Source organism: Mus pahari, chromosome X, assembly GCF_900095145.1.
Source record: "Mus pahari chromosome X, PAHARI_EIJ_v1.1, whole genome shotgun sequence".
Classification (NCBI taxonomy): Eukaryota; Metazoa; Chordata; class Mammalia; order Rodentia; family Muridae; genus Mus; species Mus pahari.
In genome coordinates this window covers 134,062,127-134,081,510 of record NC_034613.1, presented here as the reverse complement: position 1 = coordinate 134,081,510, position 19,384 = coordinate 134,062,127, and the positions used below count along the sequence as shown (strand labels likewise).

The 19,384-nt window shown below is 38.6% G+C and overlaps 1 protein-coding gene across 2 annotated transcripts; it reads left to right on the top strand.

Moving 5' to 3' along the window:
* The first annotated feature begins 5,119 nt into the window (after positions 1–5,119).
* Positions 5,120–19,171, top strand: Prdx4 (peroxiredoxin 4). 2 transcript variants are annotated; one of them, XM_021187872.2, is made up of 7 exons: positions 5,120–5,470; positions 8,623–8,740; positions 11,129–11,245; positions 13,178–13,300; positions 15,004–15,134; positions 16,760–16,794; positions 19,061–19,171. In XM_021187872.2, the coding sequence occupies exons 1-7, from the start codon at positions 5,221–5,223 to the stop codon at positions 19,109–19,111; spliced, it is 825 nt and encodes a 274-aa protein (XP_021043531.1). In that variant the 5' UTR covers positions 5,120–5,220; the 3' UTR covers positions 19,112–19,171. The 2 variants fall into 2 exon arrangements, with proteins under 2 accessions (XP_021043531.1, XP_021043530.1); XM_021187871.2 differs by lacking the exon at positions 16,760–16,794 and having other exon boundaries at positions 5,121–5,470.
* The last annotated feature ends 213 nt before the right edge of the window (positions 19,172–19,384 follow it).

The window sequence follows — 19,384 nt, the reverse complement described above, 5'->3', positions numbered from 1 at the left end:
ACAAAAGGCAGACAGAAAAATTTGCCCATACTGAGCCAAGGGGCTGCTTTCAATGTGACAGTGGGGTAAGACAAACAGTTGTGGTTTTTCAGCTCTGCCAGCCTTTGCTGCTGAGCCTCAGCCAACATCACTCTTTTGAACTCATTTTAAACGTGTGTGTGTGTGTGTGTGTGTGTGTGTGTGTGTGTGTGTGTCTGTGTGTGTGTGTCTGTGTGTGTACAAGTTCACATTCATGTGGAGATCAGAGCATTAATTTGTAGGAATCAATTCTTCATTGTCCATCTTGTTGAGACAGAATAACTCTTTTCTCTACTGTGTACTTCACTTTGGGGCACTTGGCCTCCCATCTCACAATAGGAGTCACTGTAATCTGATTTTTTAATGTATATTCTGGGATATGCTAGTTAGGATTCTGTCAACGTGACACAAGCTATAGTCATCGAGGAACAGGAAACTGAAACCTCAACTGAAAAACCAAGTGTGCCTCCATCAGATGACCTGTAGCCAACTCTGTGGGAATTTTCTTAATTAATGATTGATGTGATACAGCAGGGGACTTCAGGGTCTGTGTTCATTCAGAGATGATGCACCTAACCCTCAAGAGTCTGGAGGCCCCAGGGAGTTTAGAGGTCAGATGGAGTGGGGGTGGGAGCATCCACTTGAAGATGGGAGGAGGTGTGGGATGGGGAGTAGTCAGAGGGTGGATGGGGCCGTGGGGAATGGAATATAGCATGTAAAAAATAAATTTAAAAAACGACCAAAAAAAAAATGATTGGTGTGAGAGAGCCAAGACCAATGTGGGGAATGCCACCTGCTGACATTTGGTCCTGAGCTGTAATCAAGGTGGGCAAGCTATGGGGAGGAAGCCAGTAAGTAGTGTTTTGTGGTCTCTACTTCAGTTCCTTGCCTCCAGGTTACTGCCTTGAGTTCCTACTTTCTTTTTATGGTGGACTATTATCAGAAAGTGTAGGCCAAACAAACCGTTTTTCTCCAGATTGCTTCTAGTCATGGTGTTTTAACACAGAAATAGAAAGCAAACTGTGATACAGGTTGTTGGGTTTGCACTCTTACCCATGGAGACATCCCCATGGCCCTTAAATGTTTAAACTGACTCTGACATTGTCTAGCACGAATAAGAAGAATAGCAATGCAGGAACTATATGGAGGCTTTGCTCTTTTTGTCTAAAACAGTAATAAATATTCATTACACACACAGTTTATATGGGTCATAAATTCAGAAACAAGTAAACTGCAGAGATTCTTGCCTGAAGTGTTTCATGTAGCTACCGTGAAGATGTCAAACAAGGCTGCAGTTGCCAGAATGAAGCATAGCTGTATCTGCTTCACAAGGTGGTAGTGGTCCTAGGAGAGACCTCAGCTCCTTCCTAAATGGTCCCTGCAGATTCTATGGGATGTGTTTAAGATGGTGTGGCCATACATGGAGCTTTCAAAAAGCTGTTTCAACATCCTCACAACTTGGTAAATGCCTTCTAGAGAGAGGAACAAAGTCCCCACAATCAGGTCCCAAGAAACCAGGGACAAATGGCTAAATGAGGTGCTTTTTAACATATCAAAGCAGCCGCTTGCCACCAGGCTCTTTCAGTACCAGTTACAAAGTCCCAGCCCCCTCAGCACTTCTCACCTGCCCCCTATCCTAATTGTCTCCAGACTTGAAGCTTTGCTCCCCCCCCCTCCGGCCCCCAGTTCTTGATTTCTATCTAACCCAGCCATTTGGCCATGTGCTCTCTTGGCCTCCTAGTTCTTCTCTTGGTTCTCAGTTCTCTCCTGGTTGCTTCTCTTGCTCTTCCCCCATCTCTGTCATCTTATGGCCTGGTTCATACTGGACTCCTCCAGATGTCTCTGGCTGTTCTCTCCTCATGTCCACAATAAAAACCTTAACCTCAGCCAAGCCTTGGAGCCATCATGTCCTGATTTTCATTCACACATCACCTCTACAAAATGACAAAAAGAGTCAGAAAGCTTGGTCTCTGTCTTCTTTAAGCTAAGAATTACAAGAACTGGTATTTGACTAGTAAAATCTAGAGGCTGAGGATGGGGCTTCTAACAATAAGGAACAATAAAACAATAAAATGGCAGCTTCAGATACAGCCTGAACCACCAGCAAACAACAATTATAGCAACAAAACCAGATCAGTGTTTTCCAGACACAAACATTGAACGTTTGGAGAAGTAGATATGTAGGTCACCCAGAGAATTGAAAGGAGTCCAACACAGGTGTAGACCATGCAAACACCCTGGTGTCGTGACTGAGGGTGTATTTAAGTTTCCAGTCAAAGAGAAGAAAGTGAATAGGATTGGGGCCTTCACTGTGAGATCCATAGTGGACCCTGCCAGTATACCCATGGCAATATCAGATAGGGAGTCCACAAGAATATATTGAAACTTTGGCAATCATGCAAGGGTATGCACTTTTCCCACAAGTCTGGACTATGTAGGGCCCCCATTAGAAGCCAAAAAAAAAAAAAAAAAAAACAATATGTGAACAAGTCTAGACACTTAGGTGACCACTGATTAATATCGGTGATACTGTAGATTTCAGAACACTCCCTCTGTGTCTGATAGTATTGCATTTTTAATATTGGTAACTAACTCTAACTGTACAGCGGGTGCCTTGAGGGTCAGGCCCCTACTTCAATATTTCTGGTGACAGCATAATTTCTATGACAGCATAATGACTGCTCAAATGTCATTGGCTGAAGGCCTCAGGGCAAGCAGCACTCAGAATGCCAGCCACCAAGAGATTTCAGATCAGCTGAAGGACAGAGAGAGAGTAGGTGCCAGGGAGGTGACCATCCTGGTCCCTCTCCCCAGTGGGCAGGTTGTTCACTGGGGCCCAGCTGGTGAGTGGTCCCTGGTACCAACTGGGACATCTCAACTCAGCCTAGGATAAAAGAGGTGTAGGGATATATATGTATTACTCTTTCCCAGCTTTTTAAACTAAGTTCAAACTTAGAGCCACAACTCAGGGCCTCCAATTCACTAGGGTTAGTGGCTATTTTACAGTCGCCATGGAGCACCGTAGCCGTCCACGTGGCATGAGCCACAGTCGAGTCTCTGGATCTCATATCCGAACTCCCAGAGTCCCACTTCCGTTCCATGTTGAGCAGGAGGCTAGAGAAGGAGAAGAATGGGAACGAGAGCTACCTCCTCGTCAGAGGCCTACCACCTACGGACCTCCAGAAATCGAAGAGTTACAGGAAACTGTAAAGAGTAAGCATATTCTCCGGGTGGTGGGGGTTAAGGGGGGCTTCTGGGAACTGAAATATCCTGGACATATGCTTTAAGACTGAGTGAGCTCTGCTGCATCCTGACCTGTGCATTTGGTTTTGAAACATACATACCTGGGACACACTTAAGTCTCCAAACCGCCCGCTTACCCTATAATTCCTACTGGAAGAGAAAGGCTAGCCAGGAGATACCACTTTTCAGATTAGACCCTTTTATCGCTTGAGTTTTCACCAAACTGAAAAAGGCTATATCTAGAGAGGGAAGTCACAGAGTTTAGTAATAGATCACTGTAAGGAAAAGAATATTGCACTAATAGAGCCATAAAGTTTATGTCAATTAAGCTTTGGGAAAGTATGGTGTGAAGGGGTTAATGGATCAAACGTGTAGAGGAAGGGAGAGCAGACATAATAACGGTCCATAGTCAAAGGTTTGATATTAAAGATGGGATTAGGGAGCTCAAAAGATGACTCAGAAGTTAAGAGCACTGGACGCTCTTCCAGAGGACAAAGCTTTGATTTCCAGCACCCTCATGGCAGCTCTCAATTGTCTGTAACTTCTGTCCCAGGGGATCTTTCAATGTCCTCCCCCGGCTTTTATAAACAGCAGGCACACAAGCAGTGCACAGATACATATAGACAAAAAATTTAAATAGTAATTTTCAAAAGAAGATTGGCAGGGCCTAAATCAGATATGGTTTGGAGTTCATGAAGGCAGCACTAGGGCCGAGGGAGCAGACAGGCGACATCACAATTCAGTCTGACAAGCTAAAGTGGTATTGAGCCGCTGGGTGCTGGGGCAATTACTCCACGGCAGCTGGGCATGCTCTAGTGTATCATGGGTAGGAGAGGCAAAGCAGCAGAGGAAAAGGGTGATGGGGAAAGGATGGTTATGCTGCTGTAGGAGGGGCATCGACGAACTTTACAGGTCTTGACTGGAAAAGCAAATCTTTGAAGCAAAATTAATTCCCCCAAACTTCTTTTTGCCTGTTGGAGGAAAATAAATGGTTAGCTATTTGCTCTCAAGTTTTTCTGGGACTGAAAAGATGAGTCCTGGCACTGTACAGGCAAATCACTCCGGAGGTCCGGGGGGCACATATGTGTCTGTTAACTTTAGCAATTTTGTAGTGTCCATGGCCTAACCCACCGCCTCCGCCCCCAGTCTCCTAAACCTCGAGGAATTAACAGGGCAAATATAATCAATCAGTATATTTCAAAATAACTGTTTTGGATGTTTCCCCATAGAAAGGTGAGTTGGTGACTACATTCAATGTTATATTCATCCGACTGTAAGTGCATACAAGTATGTATATGTGCACACATACCCTGTCAGTGCATACAAGTATGATCTGTCAAAAACAAAAACAAAACGAAATGTATGAAGGTGACCTTAATTAGAAGTATAAATTGTGGTGGTGCACACCTTTAATCCCAGCACTCGGGAGGCAGAGGCAGGCGGATTTCTGAGTTCAAGGCCAGCCTGGTCTACAAAGTGAGTTCCAGGACAGCCAGGGCTACACAGAGAAACCCTGTCTCAAAATAACCATGAAAAGTCTACATTGTAAGTCCTTCACAGGCACATAGTGTGAACTTGTGAGGGGATGGTGTGAGGGGGTAGGGAAGCTCTATTACAGAGATGAACTTGGAAGTACACCTTCAAGGACAGGGACAGCCAGTGCTCTGGAGATCGGTCACTAGCCATTCCTGCAAACTGCTTTTGCTAAGTTGGGAAAACATTTCAGCTTGGCTCTCCGTGTGACGCAGGCGCAGAAGCCCATGGGGGGGGGGCGGGGGGAGGGAAGGGCGGAGCCTGCGCCCACGTGGCGGAGGCAGGAGGGGCGGAGTGGGGCGGAGCAAGTCTCGCGAGGCCGCGCCCTTGTTCGCGCGGTCTCCAGCGCGCCGTTTTAGCTGACTGCCTGGCGGCGGGGGACTCTGTGCCTTTAGCCGAGAGACGTGTTTTCGCGCTCGCTTGGTCATGGAAGCTCGGTCCAAGCTGCTGGACGGGACCACGCCATCCCGCCGCTGGACCCGAAAGCTGGTGTTGCTCCTGCCGCCGCTGCTGCTGTTCCTGTTGCTGACCGAAGCTCTGCAAGGCTTGGAGAGTGATGATCGGTTCCGGACCCGCGAAAATGAGTGCCACTTCTACGCCGGTGGACAAGTGTACCCTGGGGAGGTGTCCCGGGTTTCAGTCGCGGATCACTCCCTGCATCTAAGCAAAGCCAAGAGTAGGTGGTGCCCTGCGAGGTTGGGTGGAGGAGGCAGAACTTGAGGACTCTTAGACCCTAATTGTGGATGCTACAAAAGGGTGGGGCTGGAGTTGGGCCGCACCCCCCCCCCCAAGGCTGCCTGGCAGTTCTCGGTCCACCCTGATGCCTTTGTGGGTGTGAGGTTGGAGGTGGGTTCTTGGTGTGAAGAAAGAAATGGGTTTCTCTGAACAGATTTCGGGAGAGGTAGCGGTTACCCCCAAAGCCGCAGATGGGGGTGTTTCTAGTCCCGGGCTTACAGTCGTGGAGGATGTTGTGCAAACTAAAATACTTCCTTAAATATCCGAAAGTGCCTGCAGCTGTCCTATCTCTTTTTTCCAGGGAAGAAAGTACATTGATAAGTTGAATAATGATTCACAGAAAGTTTAGTTAAACAGAAAAGTGGTTAAACAAAATGGTCAGGAGGTCAACCTTTTTTTTTTCTCTTAGCTTATAAAGATTGTTATTGAAAGTCATCTCCCCAAACTTTGTAGAGTTAATAGATATTGATGTTTATTTAAAAAAAAGAAAAACAACAAGTCTTTCTTATGGAGTATTTTGGAGGGAAACTGGGGAAGAGGTGGAAGAGGCACAGTTGGGTTGGTGGTAAATCTTGTGTACTGCCAATTGGGCTTTTCATTATTTGTCTTTCTGTCCAGTGTTTGAAGCTAGTGGCCACTCTCAGAAAATACACGTCAGACTAAGAAGATAGTGAGAAAATTGAGGCCTACTGCATCTGGATATTAAGATTGCCAAAAAAGTAATCAGGGTACACAGACACACACCATATATTATTTGCTTTTCCCTAACCCACTTTTCTTTGGGATTATTTGACATTCTGTGAGTGTGTGTTTGAAATTTGGTTGTTGTGGCACATTCTGTGCTAGTGTTCAGTGAAACAATAGTTTTATACTCAACATTTTGGGGTCATTTTTTTCAACATGGGGACTGGACAGATCTGACACAATGGTTTCAAAGTCTGTGGTCATCCTCCTTCAGCTTGCAGAGTGCTGGATTACAAATGTGCTCTACCACACCTGGCTACTTCACAGTTATGAACCTCGAAAAGATAATAGGATGTTGCTACCCACAAGCCATAAATGAAAAAAGCCAAGCCGATTTGCCTCCTTAAACATTTGTAGTTTCATAGAACAAGTTAACTACTTTGGAATTGGTTTTAGAAAGACAGATTTGCTTTAAAAATATTTCTAAGTTTCATTGACTACACTTGCATGAGGAAGATATTCTGAAATGTGCTTACTCAAATACACTTCCTGTTAGAAACAAAAGCATTCCAAAGGAGATTTTTGTATTCATAAAAGGGGATATTGTAGAACAATTAAGGCTATTTTTGAATCATTTTAATAAAATGAAAAATATCATAATACATTTTTCTCAATGAGTGTTAAAAATGAGAATGCAACCTTATCCAGATTTGTGTTTGGGAAAAAGTGATGGTAGTTTGAGAGACAGGGCATTTAAATTGTCCTCATTTACTTTTCTGTATTTACCAGAATTCTTATGATCAGGATTGTTAAGGATGTTAGGATGCTTCTTTGAGACAAGGTCTCACTATGTAGCTCTGGCTGTCCTGGAACTCTCTGTGTAGACCAGGCTGGCCTCGAACTCGCAGAGACACACCTGCCTCTGTCTCCTGAATGATGCAATTGAAGGCATGCATCAATATATATATATATATATATATATATATATATATATATATATATATATATATATTGTGAGAAAGGGTTTCTCTGTATAGCCCTGGCTGTCCTGGAACTCACTTTGTAGACCAGGCTGGCCTTGAACTCAGAAATCCGCTGCCTCTGCCTCCCAAATGCTGGGATTAAAGGTGTGTGCCACCACTGCCCAGCACCATATTTTAAAAAGTAGATGCAAAGGACTGCTTTTGGAATTGTGTTTAAAGATCTTAGCAAAGTAATTACAATTTTTCAATCAAAAAATTTGCAATAATCAATTTTCAGGATAAGATTTTTCCTGACATGATTTTCAGTATATGTAAAATCTTTAAGTAGTGTCATAACAAGTCATTACAGTTATTATAACCTCCAGTTTAAGCATTTGAAGTATTGTATATTTTAGCATATTTCTAATTTTCTCATCTGGCCCTTTTTTCTTAACAAATTTGGATTATTTAGGTAGTTTTGACTCAAGGTAAGAATTCGCATGTTATAGATTAACTTCAGGAAAATTTATCCTCAGATTGTCTCTGTAGTGTGATTTAGTGCTGGTTTTTATACAAAAGAATGAGAGTTGATTTCTAGAAACCTTAGTCCAACTTGGATCAAGTATTGATCTCATTATATATAATGGTTTTGAAAGTGTTATATGACTGTATCAATAGCAAGAGTGGACATAATTATCAAAGGATGCTGGCTAGAGTTACAGCATGCTCTTATAGGACAGCAGCACTATTGAATTTGCATCAGGTCACTTGAAACCTGTTCATGGTTGGGGGGATGTCTCCTTTTTCACCACCTTCTAGGGAAACTGTCCCATGATCTGGGATAATTTGGAGGAGCTAGAGTGAAATGTCCAGTAGGGTTTAGTGCAGGGACAAGATTTAAGACTTTGTGGGATGGGCAGAGACATTTTTCACATTTTATTCTGTTTAATGTTTGTTAATACAGTAACCATAAAAATTCTATATAAAAAGTCTTTTCACTATTTCCTCCTATTACAAATATGGGCAATAACTCACACTCACTCCAGAAGTACTTGATTGTACCTGTTGCCACTGGCATCACAGAGACTTTCGTTCTGTGTAATAGCTATTGCAGGAATCCTGACAGTGATATCTTACAGACTTATAAGATCACTCCCACATCTTGCACGTTGATGGTGCTGTGACTAAACACACACTATTACTCCATCACTAACTTTTAAAATATTTATACTTACATTTCAGTGTAACTGGCTTCCTTTGTAATTCTTTGTATCATTTATTCTCTGACAATAAGCTATTGTTCTAAGTTCTCAGAAGTCTGTAAGCTTCCAGACTGTCAATGAAGTTCAAAGATTTAGAAGTCCCAATTTTTAGTGTTTTTCTAAAACAGTCTTTGGCCTTTCCAACAACTTCCTCAGTGTTATAGACCCTTGTTTTTCTCTCTTAGTCTCCAAGCCAGCACCTTATTGGGAAGGAACAGCTGTGATAAACGGAGAATTCAAAGAGCTCAAACTGACTGATTATCGTGGGAAATACTTGGTTTTTTTCTTCTACCCACTGGATTTGTAAGTAATACTCACAAGTAGCTACTAATAAAGTGCCAGTCTTTGTCATTTGTTATCCAAGAGCAACAAATGAGTGTTTTCAGCTGATGGTTCTTAATAATAAGGCAAGCTGAGAGAAGGAAGATAATATCTGCTACACATTTGAGTCACAAAGACAAGAAAATTAACTGGTAATATTTTAGCAAATAGTTAATGTAAGAGTTAATACGTAATTCTATTCACTGTAAAGACTTTGCTGTTTTTATTTTCTATGTTGCTTTCCTGAGACTTGAACATTGTAATATTAATATATATTTAATATATGTATAATACTTTTTGATTGTGGGGTTCAGTTCTGAGAGCATTATTTGGACGATCATAAAGTCAACTCACTGTAAATTGCCTTATAGCTTTATTCACATTGAGGAATTTATTTTGAAAACTATAATTCTGACAGGAATGAAATTCTTGACAAAGGTAGAAAAAACTCCCCCCTCAAAATAATTACTTATCTCAACCTCTTATATTCTTTCCTATTTGAATTTTTAGGGAGTTATATAAAGTAACTAAAAGATCCCTCTACCTTTGACACTGTACCTTTGTCCAGTAAGATGAATCTAGAAATCTGTGGGTGAGAATTAAATTCATTCTGTACACTGTTTGTAAGGCAAGAGTTAAGGTTTTCCCTGTAGGACAAAGAGCAGTAAGTAATTTCAAGCTTGTTTCTGTGCAGCTGTCCGTCTTCCCCATTCCGTGCTTGGAGCTATAGATAAAATATACATGCACGATTGTTGCTTTGCAGCAGAGAGATTTCACCAAATAAGGACAGGCTTTGGCCAGTAGAACAAAGTTTGCCAACCCTCTTGTACAAAGCCAAGTGGAAAGAATTCTAATAAAACTTAGGACATTAAAGCCAAAGCCAAGTTATCTTTCGAATCAGTTTACACTCTGGCTCCATTTACTAAAAGAATAAGTTAATTTCTAATGGAAACCAGAAGTAGAAATTTTGAGATAATAAGAAAGGGGGCAGCATCTAATCATTAGCCCTTTTAGAAAATTCTAAAGTATGTAATATAGTCCAGGTTACCAAAGACAGAATTGTTGGTTTTTACATCACAGTGCTGTGCTGGAACAATTGAGTTATTTTTAAATCCGTTATTGGGCTCAAGTGGGAACTTGTCCTTTAAAACTGTGTTTTTCACAAATTTGAGCCATAACCCATAAATTTAGAATCACATATTTCATGTCACACAATACACATGGATGCATACACAGGGTCACATTCAGTCTGTGCACAAGCACAACCATGCTTGATGTTAAAATACTGAAAAACTCCCATATAAAGTGGTAAAATAACCACTTTTCCCACATAACTTTCCAATTTAACTTTCCCAATGATTTCTTTCTGAAAATTTGAGAGCTAAACCTAACTTCAAGTTAAGATTGAATAACACTACTGAACACAAACATGCATACACACACACATGCATATATATACATATATATATATGCACACATATGTCTAATAAATAACTCTACCCTATGTATGAAGTATTATAGATTATATTTTAATACTGGTTGCAGCTCACTAAATTAGTTTAACTGTAGTTTGAAAAAAATTTACTACTCAGGAGTGCTAGAGAGATGGCTCAGTGGTTAAGAGCACTGTCTGTGCTTTCAGAAGACCAAGGTTTAATTCCCAGCATCCACATAGCCTTTCACAACCCTCTGTGACTCCAGTTTCAGGTGACTTCATACTCTGCTTCCACAAGCATCAAGCGCAAACATGTTACACAGACATACATGTAGGCAAAACACTCATAAACATAAAATAATAATAAAACTTCAAAAAATACTTCCCAGAGTAATATCCCCTCGACCTGCCATTCTGATAAAAAATTATATATTATGCTGGGCAGTATTTTATGTGAGGCTGGAATACAAAGTAGAAGAGTACCTATCCAGAACCAGGAGGTAGGACTAAAGAATATTGCCTCATCTGTAAAACAAATGTAGAGGCTAGCCCATAGGAATAAAAAATAAGTAGCAAGATGATATAGAAGACATTGTTTAGATCCCTTGAAATCTATAAAACTCTGAACTACAGAATATTAAAAGCTCGTGAAATGGGGATGCTGCTGCAAGGAAGAAGGAAACATTGCCACTCCCTGATCAGTAGAATTATAAGAAGAATCTGTTGAAATACAATAGAGAACTCAACATTTCTTTCGAATATTTAATTAAATAGCCTTAGAATTTCACTTGGAGAAAACTCATCCATCAGTTGTTCTTAAGGTGTGTTTTTGTATGCTCAGAGTATCTGTAATAAACAAAAACTTGTTTGAAAGTTCGTTCAGGTATATGCTTATTTTGAGAATACTGACTTGTTTGCTTTTTCTAAATTTTTAGCACCTTTGTGTGTCCAACTGAAATCATCGCTTTTGGGGATCGAATTGAAGAATTCAGATCTATAAACACTGAAGTGGTAGCATGCTCTGTTGACTCTCAGTTTACCCACTTGGCCTGGTCAGTGTTTTGTCTTAAAAACTGGGATAAAATGAATAGATTTGCTTCTTAGTCTTGTTTAGATAGCTCTTAACATGGTAATATAATAGTAGTTATAATTACATATTGGGTGTCCTTAATGTGATGAAAAAGTAAAACATTCCATTTTCTGTTATATAGTCATCAGTGTGTTAGTTCAAATTCATTAGCTTTTATAGTTTTTGAAACGATAATTTTTAAAAAATTAATTTTAGACAGGTATGGCTCAAACAGAAGGATCTCTGAGATCAAGGCTAGTTCAGGCTACAAAGTGAGATCCCGTCTCAAAACACAAAACGAAAAAATTAGTTCTGGTAAAAATATATTATCAGGCTGGAGAGAGATGGCTCAGCAGTTAAAAGCACTGGCTACTCTTCCGGAGGTCCTGAGTTCAATTCCCAGCAACCACATGGTGGCTCACAACCATCTGTAATGGGATCCAATGTCCTCTCCTGGTGTGTCTGAAGACAGCTACAGTGTACTCATACACATGAAGTAAATAAATCTTTAATATATATATATATATATATATAATCATGAGATGATGTTTCACTTATCAATCTGCAAAGAAAGTACAAGTTAAAATGTGAAGACATGCCATTTTTCCATGTCCAACTGGCCAAAACTGAAAAAACTCAGCGTTGCTAGGGTGTAAAGGAACAACACTCCAGCATAGTAGAGCTTTTAGCAGTTCTGGAGAACAGCTTAGTAACATGTCTCAAAATCTGAAGTGTATGAAGGTATATGAGTTTTCAATAATGTCAGCAGTTTTGTGCTGGATTTTTATATAGTGAATTCATTGAGAATTCTTTGGATTTTAAAATTCAATGTTCAGTTTATTAAACTTATAAATACAAAACAGGTATTTTTCATAAACACATTAAAAATTTTAAGTATATGTAACAAAGTCCAGTTGGTTGGGGATCTACAATTATAAGTAACAAATATGTCCTAATTACTAATAGATGAATATTAAATCTACATTCTCATTTGTTTTACCATTTTTGTAATGATTATAAATCCTTCTAGGATTAACAGTTAGCATGTCAACTAAGAATAAAGTTATACCATTCCAAATAATTTAGGTGTGCTCTTGTAAGAGAATCTGGAGCTATATTATAAACTAGGTATGTTCTATACTAGTACTAGTACTAGAATTAGGACTGCAGACCCCCAGATCAGTATTTGCGGTTTCATTTAGTTTCTGCTACCATGTTAGTATCCTTCCATGGGGTAACAGCCCACAAGTGTTGTCATTTCAGGTTACAGATACTTAGTATCAGAGGACTGATGGAGCTGAGCTCATGACTCAAATGGAGTTTATTTTTTGGCCTTGCAGAGCAGTGCAAGGTCTTCTCATTGCACCCTAGCTGTCTTCCAAGGCTCCGTATCCTGATCTATTCTAAGACTTAAGACATGGCCTTTTATTATAATGACATCCAGTATTATCTATAATTTATGTGAGTTTAAAAACTTTTAAAAACCCGCAATCTGTCTGGGCATAATGATCCCTGTCTTCAATCCCAGGACTGGAGAAGCAGAGGTGAATAGATCTCTGTGAGTTGGAGGTTAGCTTGTTATCCTAATTATCACTTTAATCTGTCAATTCTACTTCTAGAAGTTAACAGAGATGTATGCAAATAATATAGGATACTTACAGCAGTATTCATAAAAGAAAAATGCAATAGGTTTCCTGTCTATCAGTAGAGATCAGTAAAATATGGTATTTCATACATGTTACCCAGTGAGGAAAAAAGGCCCAAAAATGGAAAGTACAGTAGCCTGTTTTTGTTTTAAGGGGGGCGGGTTATATGTATATAGTTATATTTGTGTACTTTCATATGTAGAAAGAGTTGACTTTTAATATATGCCATTTACTTATCACTGAGAGGTGAAGTGTTCTGTCTATTACAGGATTAATACCCCTCGAAGACAAGGAGGACTGGGGCCAATAAGGATTCCACTTCTTTCGGACCTGAACCATCAGATCTCAAAGGACTACGGTGTATACCTTGAAGACTCAGGACATACTCTTAGGTACCATTTAGTGGTTAACATTTTGAAAACTCCAAGTACATTTATAATTCTCCTAGAAACAGGTGATAACTAGGAGTTTGAACATAGATATTTTGATGAGATATATATATATATATATTATTTTGCTCTATTTGCAGGAAGAGATTTCCTTTAAACTGTCTATGTGCTATTTAAACTAAACCAGAGTTACACACTGTTAGAGCTGGAGGCCTTTCACAACCTCTCTATTTATAGATAAAAGAAACAGATGTGTGGGTTTCTATAAATTTAGTCACAGTTATAGAATAAGTTAATAGCTAAGACCAGACTGTATCTGGGTCTCCTAACTCCTTAGCACTGTTCCTTTTTTTCTGAACTGGCTCCAGTAATGTTTTTCTAATTCATATTTAGTACTTCACAAACCCTTATCTTTGGAGAGACTAAGGGAGTATTTCACTCAGGAACCTTTTTAGCTTTTTTGTTTCGTGGTTTTTTTTTTTTTTTTTTTTTTTTTTGAGACAGTGTATCTATCCCTGGCCCTCAAACTCTCCCAACAGCTCCCACCTTTACCAGTAGCTTTCACTGGATTACATGAGCAAATGTGTACAAAAGAGAGTTCTTTGATCAAAAAGGACAGTTTTAACCTTTAAAAGGTGCTAAACATTGACCAATTAATAGTACCTAATAATGAATTTGCCATTTTATTTTATTTTTATTAATATCTTTTCTTTTTTTGAGATAAGGTCTCTCAGCCCAGGCTGGCCTTGAAGTTGAACTATATAGATAAAGGATGACCTTGAATACTTAATTGTCCTCCCTTTGTTCCACAAATGTTGCTATTATTTAAAATCAGATGCAATCAGAGAGAAGGACTGTTTGGAACTGACTGACTTCTAACTCAAAAAGTTCGATTTTTCTTTGTTTTCCTGGAGCTGGAATTAAAAACATGGGCCACCAGATAGATTAAGAGGTTTTTGTTGTTGTTGTTTTCTAAACACACATTAATTATACGTAATACTGTGTTCCATTATTATATCTTCATACATGTATATAATGAGTGTATCTTGATCATATTAAATTCCCCATTATATACTCTTGCCCCACTCCTGCTGACCCTTTCCTAATTAGTCCTTCTACTTTTGTGTGTGTGTGTGTGTGTGTGTGTGTCCGTGGGTCTCTTAGTGAATTTAAGTAGGATTAATAGAACCATGGAATCCTTACCGGCGGTTCAAGAAAATGTATTCCATTCCCCCCAAACAGCCATTAACTGCCTGTAGAGGGGTTAAGCACTTCCATTGCCCTCTTATAAATCAGAAGGATGGAAGGAACCCCTCCTCCCCAAACATTTTTTTTAATTAGATGGATATAAGTATGTCTGTGTGTGAATAGATATACACATTGAGTGGTGGTGCCTTCACAAAGAGCCATCAGATACTCAGAGGTGGAGTTACCAACAGTTGTGAGCTGTCTGAAGTGGGTGCTGGGAAGACGTGTGTCCTCTGGAAGAGCAGTGCATTCTCTTAACTGCTGAGCAATCTCTCCAGTTCCCCAAAACAAACTTTTCAAGCTGCCATTTAACACTGTGATAATTCAAAAGTATACAGTAGATGGGGAATTGGAGTGTATGTGGCAGTAGAGTAGGTATGCTGCTGATTGTGTATAGTAGAATACTTACCTTAGCTGAGAAGAAATGGGATCAACTTTACCACCCCTGTGCTTCACAGAGGCCTCTTTATTATCGATGACAAAGGAGTCCTGAGGCAGATTACTCTGAATGACCTTCCTGTGGGTAGATCAGTGGACGAGACACTGCGTTTGGTTCAAGCCTTCCAGTACACTGACAAGCATGGAGAAGGTACCTTTTTTTATTTGAAAATATTGTACATATTTATAATGAATTTTGCTCTTTTAACTACTTGTTACCCTCTTTCATCTGCTTCTTCTACCAAAATTCTTTTCCTTCCTTCCTACCAAGCTTCCTTTTACTTTTGTGTTTTTATTGGTGACCCACTGAGCTTAATTAGGGTTGCTTGTATGAGGTGACTAGAAGTGGGGTTATTTACTAGACCATGGATAACCTATCAGTAGCTATACCACTGAAGAAGAATATGGCACTTTCTCCCTCATTAAATGTTTCAATGGATTCTTCCTCATTCTCTGGTTCTTAACACTGTTTCTGTCTGTCTTCCAAGGTGTTCTCTGAGCCTTGGAGGAGTGATAAAGATATTGTCTTTAAGGCCAAGTACTTAACAGTCAATTATTCTCATCATTTTGTCCAGTTATGAATCTGTTCATTAACTGCCACCTACTGCAAAGTAGCTTTTCAGATGCAGGCTGAAAACAGCACTGTCTACACATGAAACATTGTTAGTAGACAGTTTGACATCATGTCCATGGAGCAAACCAACAGTAATAAGATCAGTCCCTCATAAGGTCATAATTTTTTTTCTTGATCTAACACAAAAATACCTTATTAAACCATAAGCTATAATCTTTCCTTTATTCTCCCTCCCCTAAATCTCACATTAGCAACTTAATATCACATTGAGTGGCAGTTTTTAAAATGTCCATACTTTAACAGTCCAAGTTATCGTTTTTTGATCTCAGAGAGTTTTTTAGTGAAATGAAAAATAGACTTGATTAATATTTATTGTAGATTCTACCTCTTGAATTCTCAAAGGAGAAATTTTATCTGAGCACTTTTTACTCCTTTAAGTAAGTCAGCCTGCTAAAAATACTCTTGGATTTTTTTTTTTAACACAACTAGAGCCTTGAGAACTAACACAAGGAAAATCTATCTCAGAAGAAAAATGTAAAATACATTCAAACCACCCAGTACAAAAATCAGTGCTGTATTTTAAAAAGTTCAGGAAAAAATAAGGAATCAAAATTAAACAGTAAGCAATCTTTGTAAATATATTTCTCATTTGTCTGCTTAATAATTTTGATCTAATAATCCCAAAATGTATGCATGTATAAAACTTTACTCTGTACCCCTGAAATGTATAATTTGGCTAAATTTGGGAGTATATAAAATATAACTCAGTCCCTAGCTCAGCACATTCTAAAAGTGTGTTGATAAACAGGATACCTTGACTGTACCACAAAACATAGCAAGGATATAAGGCAGGTAATCTTACTGGTCATGTATATGAATTTAGAGGAATTTTTCCCTCACATAGGCTTTTTAGTTTACCAGATTCCCATATCTTCCAATTTCATTATAAATATCCATTTTATTTTTTATATTATAACTGTAAGTAAGTATAATTTATAAAAATTAAAATAGATAAACAGCCTTCTAATAAACTCTATAAATAAAATTCTTTAGTGTTAGCAGACAAGCTAACAAGAAGCCAAGTGCTTGATAGTCTGGACATGTTTAATGTGTTTTTTTCTTTCTGTGGAAACAGGTTTGGGAGTTACTAAAGAAAATTAAACTGTTTTTAAGTCCCTTTTTTTTCTTTTTGTTTCTTTTAGTCTGCCCTGCTGGCTGGAAACCTGGTAGTGAAACAGTAAGTCATTAATATTGTTACTTGTTTTAAAGGCATGGCCAGAGCCAAAAATGTATGCCAACTTTAATGTAATCATTTTTTATAATCTGACTGCCCTGTTTTCCAAAGTGAAATAATTATTGCTAAGCAGAAAGCATACTGCAGACATTTTCTGGGCTATTGGGAAAGTCGTTTAAATCAGGAAAGTCAGAATTTAGATAATATTATAAATTTTAAAGCTGATAATCCAGAGAAATATACTGTGAACAAAAAGGAGAGACCAAGAAGGCAAAGTAAAGCCATGGGAGACTAAACTTGGAAGATGTGTCTGGAATTTCCTCCTATAGTTTGAGCCAAGAAGTCAGTCCCAAGCAAAACCTCTCTGCATAGTAAAAAGCTTCTGAGAAAATCTGGTTTATTAAACATTGAAGCTAAAGAAAAAGATTCAAAGAGATACATTTTCTTACTTAGGGATACTGTTACCATTTATAAGCAATCCTCGGAGTAGCCTTTGGCCAGAATATACCTTTGGAAACTTGCTTGAAACTTTCTTAAACAACATCTAAAACTTCAGATATTTCTTTTGAAAATCAAACAGTAGTTGGAAAAAATATTGGATGGAAGGAAAAAAATGATCTTAAAATAAAAATCCCACTAGCCAAAGACAGGCAGGGTGGTGGTTAACTCTGCTCTTTAGAACATGGACCCTGCCTTTGAGTTTTGCCTTTGCTGTTCTTTCTTTTCAAAAATATTATGCATTGTATGTTTATGTGATAGGAGGCTCTGCATGTCACCATGTGTATTTTGGGGACAGAGGACAACTTGTGGTGTCTGCTCCCCTTTCACCTTTATGTGGGTTCCAGTGCTCATCAGACTTGTATGGCAAAGGCATTTACTCAGTTGAGCCATCTTGCCAGCTCCTTTGATGTTCTTTCTTTATTGGTCTCTGTCCTTTTCACTCATTTCAGCTTAGATGTAATCTGAGAAGTCTTCCCACAGTGCTTTATACTGTCCACATTCAGTATCCCATCAACCTGAGTTTGTTTTGTTATTGGTTTTGGTTTTTTGTTTGTTTGTTTTTGCTTTTTATTCTTTTGTTTTTGAGACAGAGTTTCTCTGTGAATCCATGGAGCTCTCTCTGTAGACAAGTCTGATCTAGAACTCCAAAAGTCCACCTGACCCTGACTCCCAAATGCCTAGAATTAAAGGCATGCAAAGCCACCACCACCTGGCCCACCAACCTGTTTTCAAAAGCATTTACCATAGTGAAAAAGTGACAGGATTTAAGTCTAAAGACATGGGGCATGAGTTATTTAGTTCATTAATGCATATTGTCTGGCTAATGTCATATAGCAATGTATGTCGAAAGAAGGACCAAACCCCAAAACACGTGGAATTATTTTTGTCAGTTAAAAATTAAGCATATTATATGTTAACATATGTATATTTCTTTTACATGTTTTTCACCAGATTCTTAAAGTTTATGTCCTCCAAAAGTTACTCTCATAAATAGGTAGCATTTTCTGAATTGTATGATATTTATCTTGTACTTTTCCTAGTGAATCTTTTCTCCTTGGGAGCGTTCACTTATCTTTTAGGAATTGAATACTCAGAATGTACCCTCAATGTTATTTTTTTTGTCATAGTTGGTTTGCTGTATATCTGTGGACAAAATTGCCTACTACCTTAATTTAGAAATATTTTTAAACCACTAGCTTCATAGTCATAGATATATATGTAAGCCTATACAATTAACCAAATATAAACCAATCTTATGTAAATTTATCATTTAAAATATCTAGTGCTCAAGATACCTTTATTTATTTATTTATTTATTTATTTATTTATTTATTTATTGAATGTATGTGGGTACATTGTTGCTGTCTACAGACACACCAGGAGAGGGCATTGATGCCATTATAGATGGTTGTGAGCCACCTGTGGTTGCTGGGAATTGAACTCAGGACCTATGGAAGAGCAGTCGGTCAGTGCTCTTAACCACTGAGCCATCTCTTCAGCCCAAGAGATATTTTATAAGTAAATTTTGTAAATGTTGTGCTGCTTGGGTACAGGTGATGTTAATTCATTAAGAAATATATTTGCTTTTCGGAATAGCTGAGATTAGTAGATGGGGCAAATGTAGCTTTTCCTAAACAGTATACAGTCTGATTTGGTATACAAAAATCAATGGTTACATCTTTAATCAAGAGGGGGGCAATTAATGCCAAGTTATTTATAATGGACCTTGTCTTTTTAAAAATGAATAATTTGCTTTTTGTTTTAACAGATAATCCCAGATCCAGCTGGAAAACTGAAGTATTTCGACAAGCTGAACTGAAAAGTACTTCAGTTATGATGTTTGGACCTTCTCAATAAAGGTCACTGTGTTAATACCATATTCATTTGCCATTGTGATTTCTTGGATATTATCAAAATATATACCAAAGATATTTACTGATCAAGGTAGGCATTAAACATAGAAAAGCATTCTCTATCTTTCTAAAGTAAGAAATAACAAACTATGCCAAACTATAATTAAGATAGCTGCCATTTATAAAGTACATACCATGCGGTAGGCATTGTACTAAGGAGGCCAGACACATTTTCACTT

Coding starts and splice junctions, on each gene's coding strand:
- Prdx4 (XM_021187871.2), top strand. CDS start 5,221: ATGGAAGCTCGGTCCAAGCTGCTGGACGGGACCACGCCATCCCGCCGC. Junction 13,301..15,003: donor GACTCAGGACATACTCTTAG/GTACCATTTAGT, acceptor TGTGCTTCACAG/AGGCCTCTTTATTATCGATG. Junction 15,135..19,060: donor CACTGACAAGCATGGAGAAG/GTACCTTTTTTT, acceptor TTGTTTTAACAG/ATAATCCCAGATCCAGCTGG.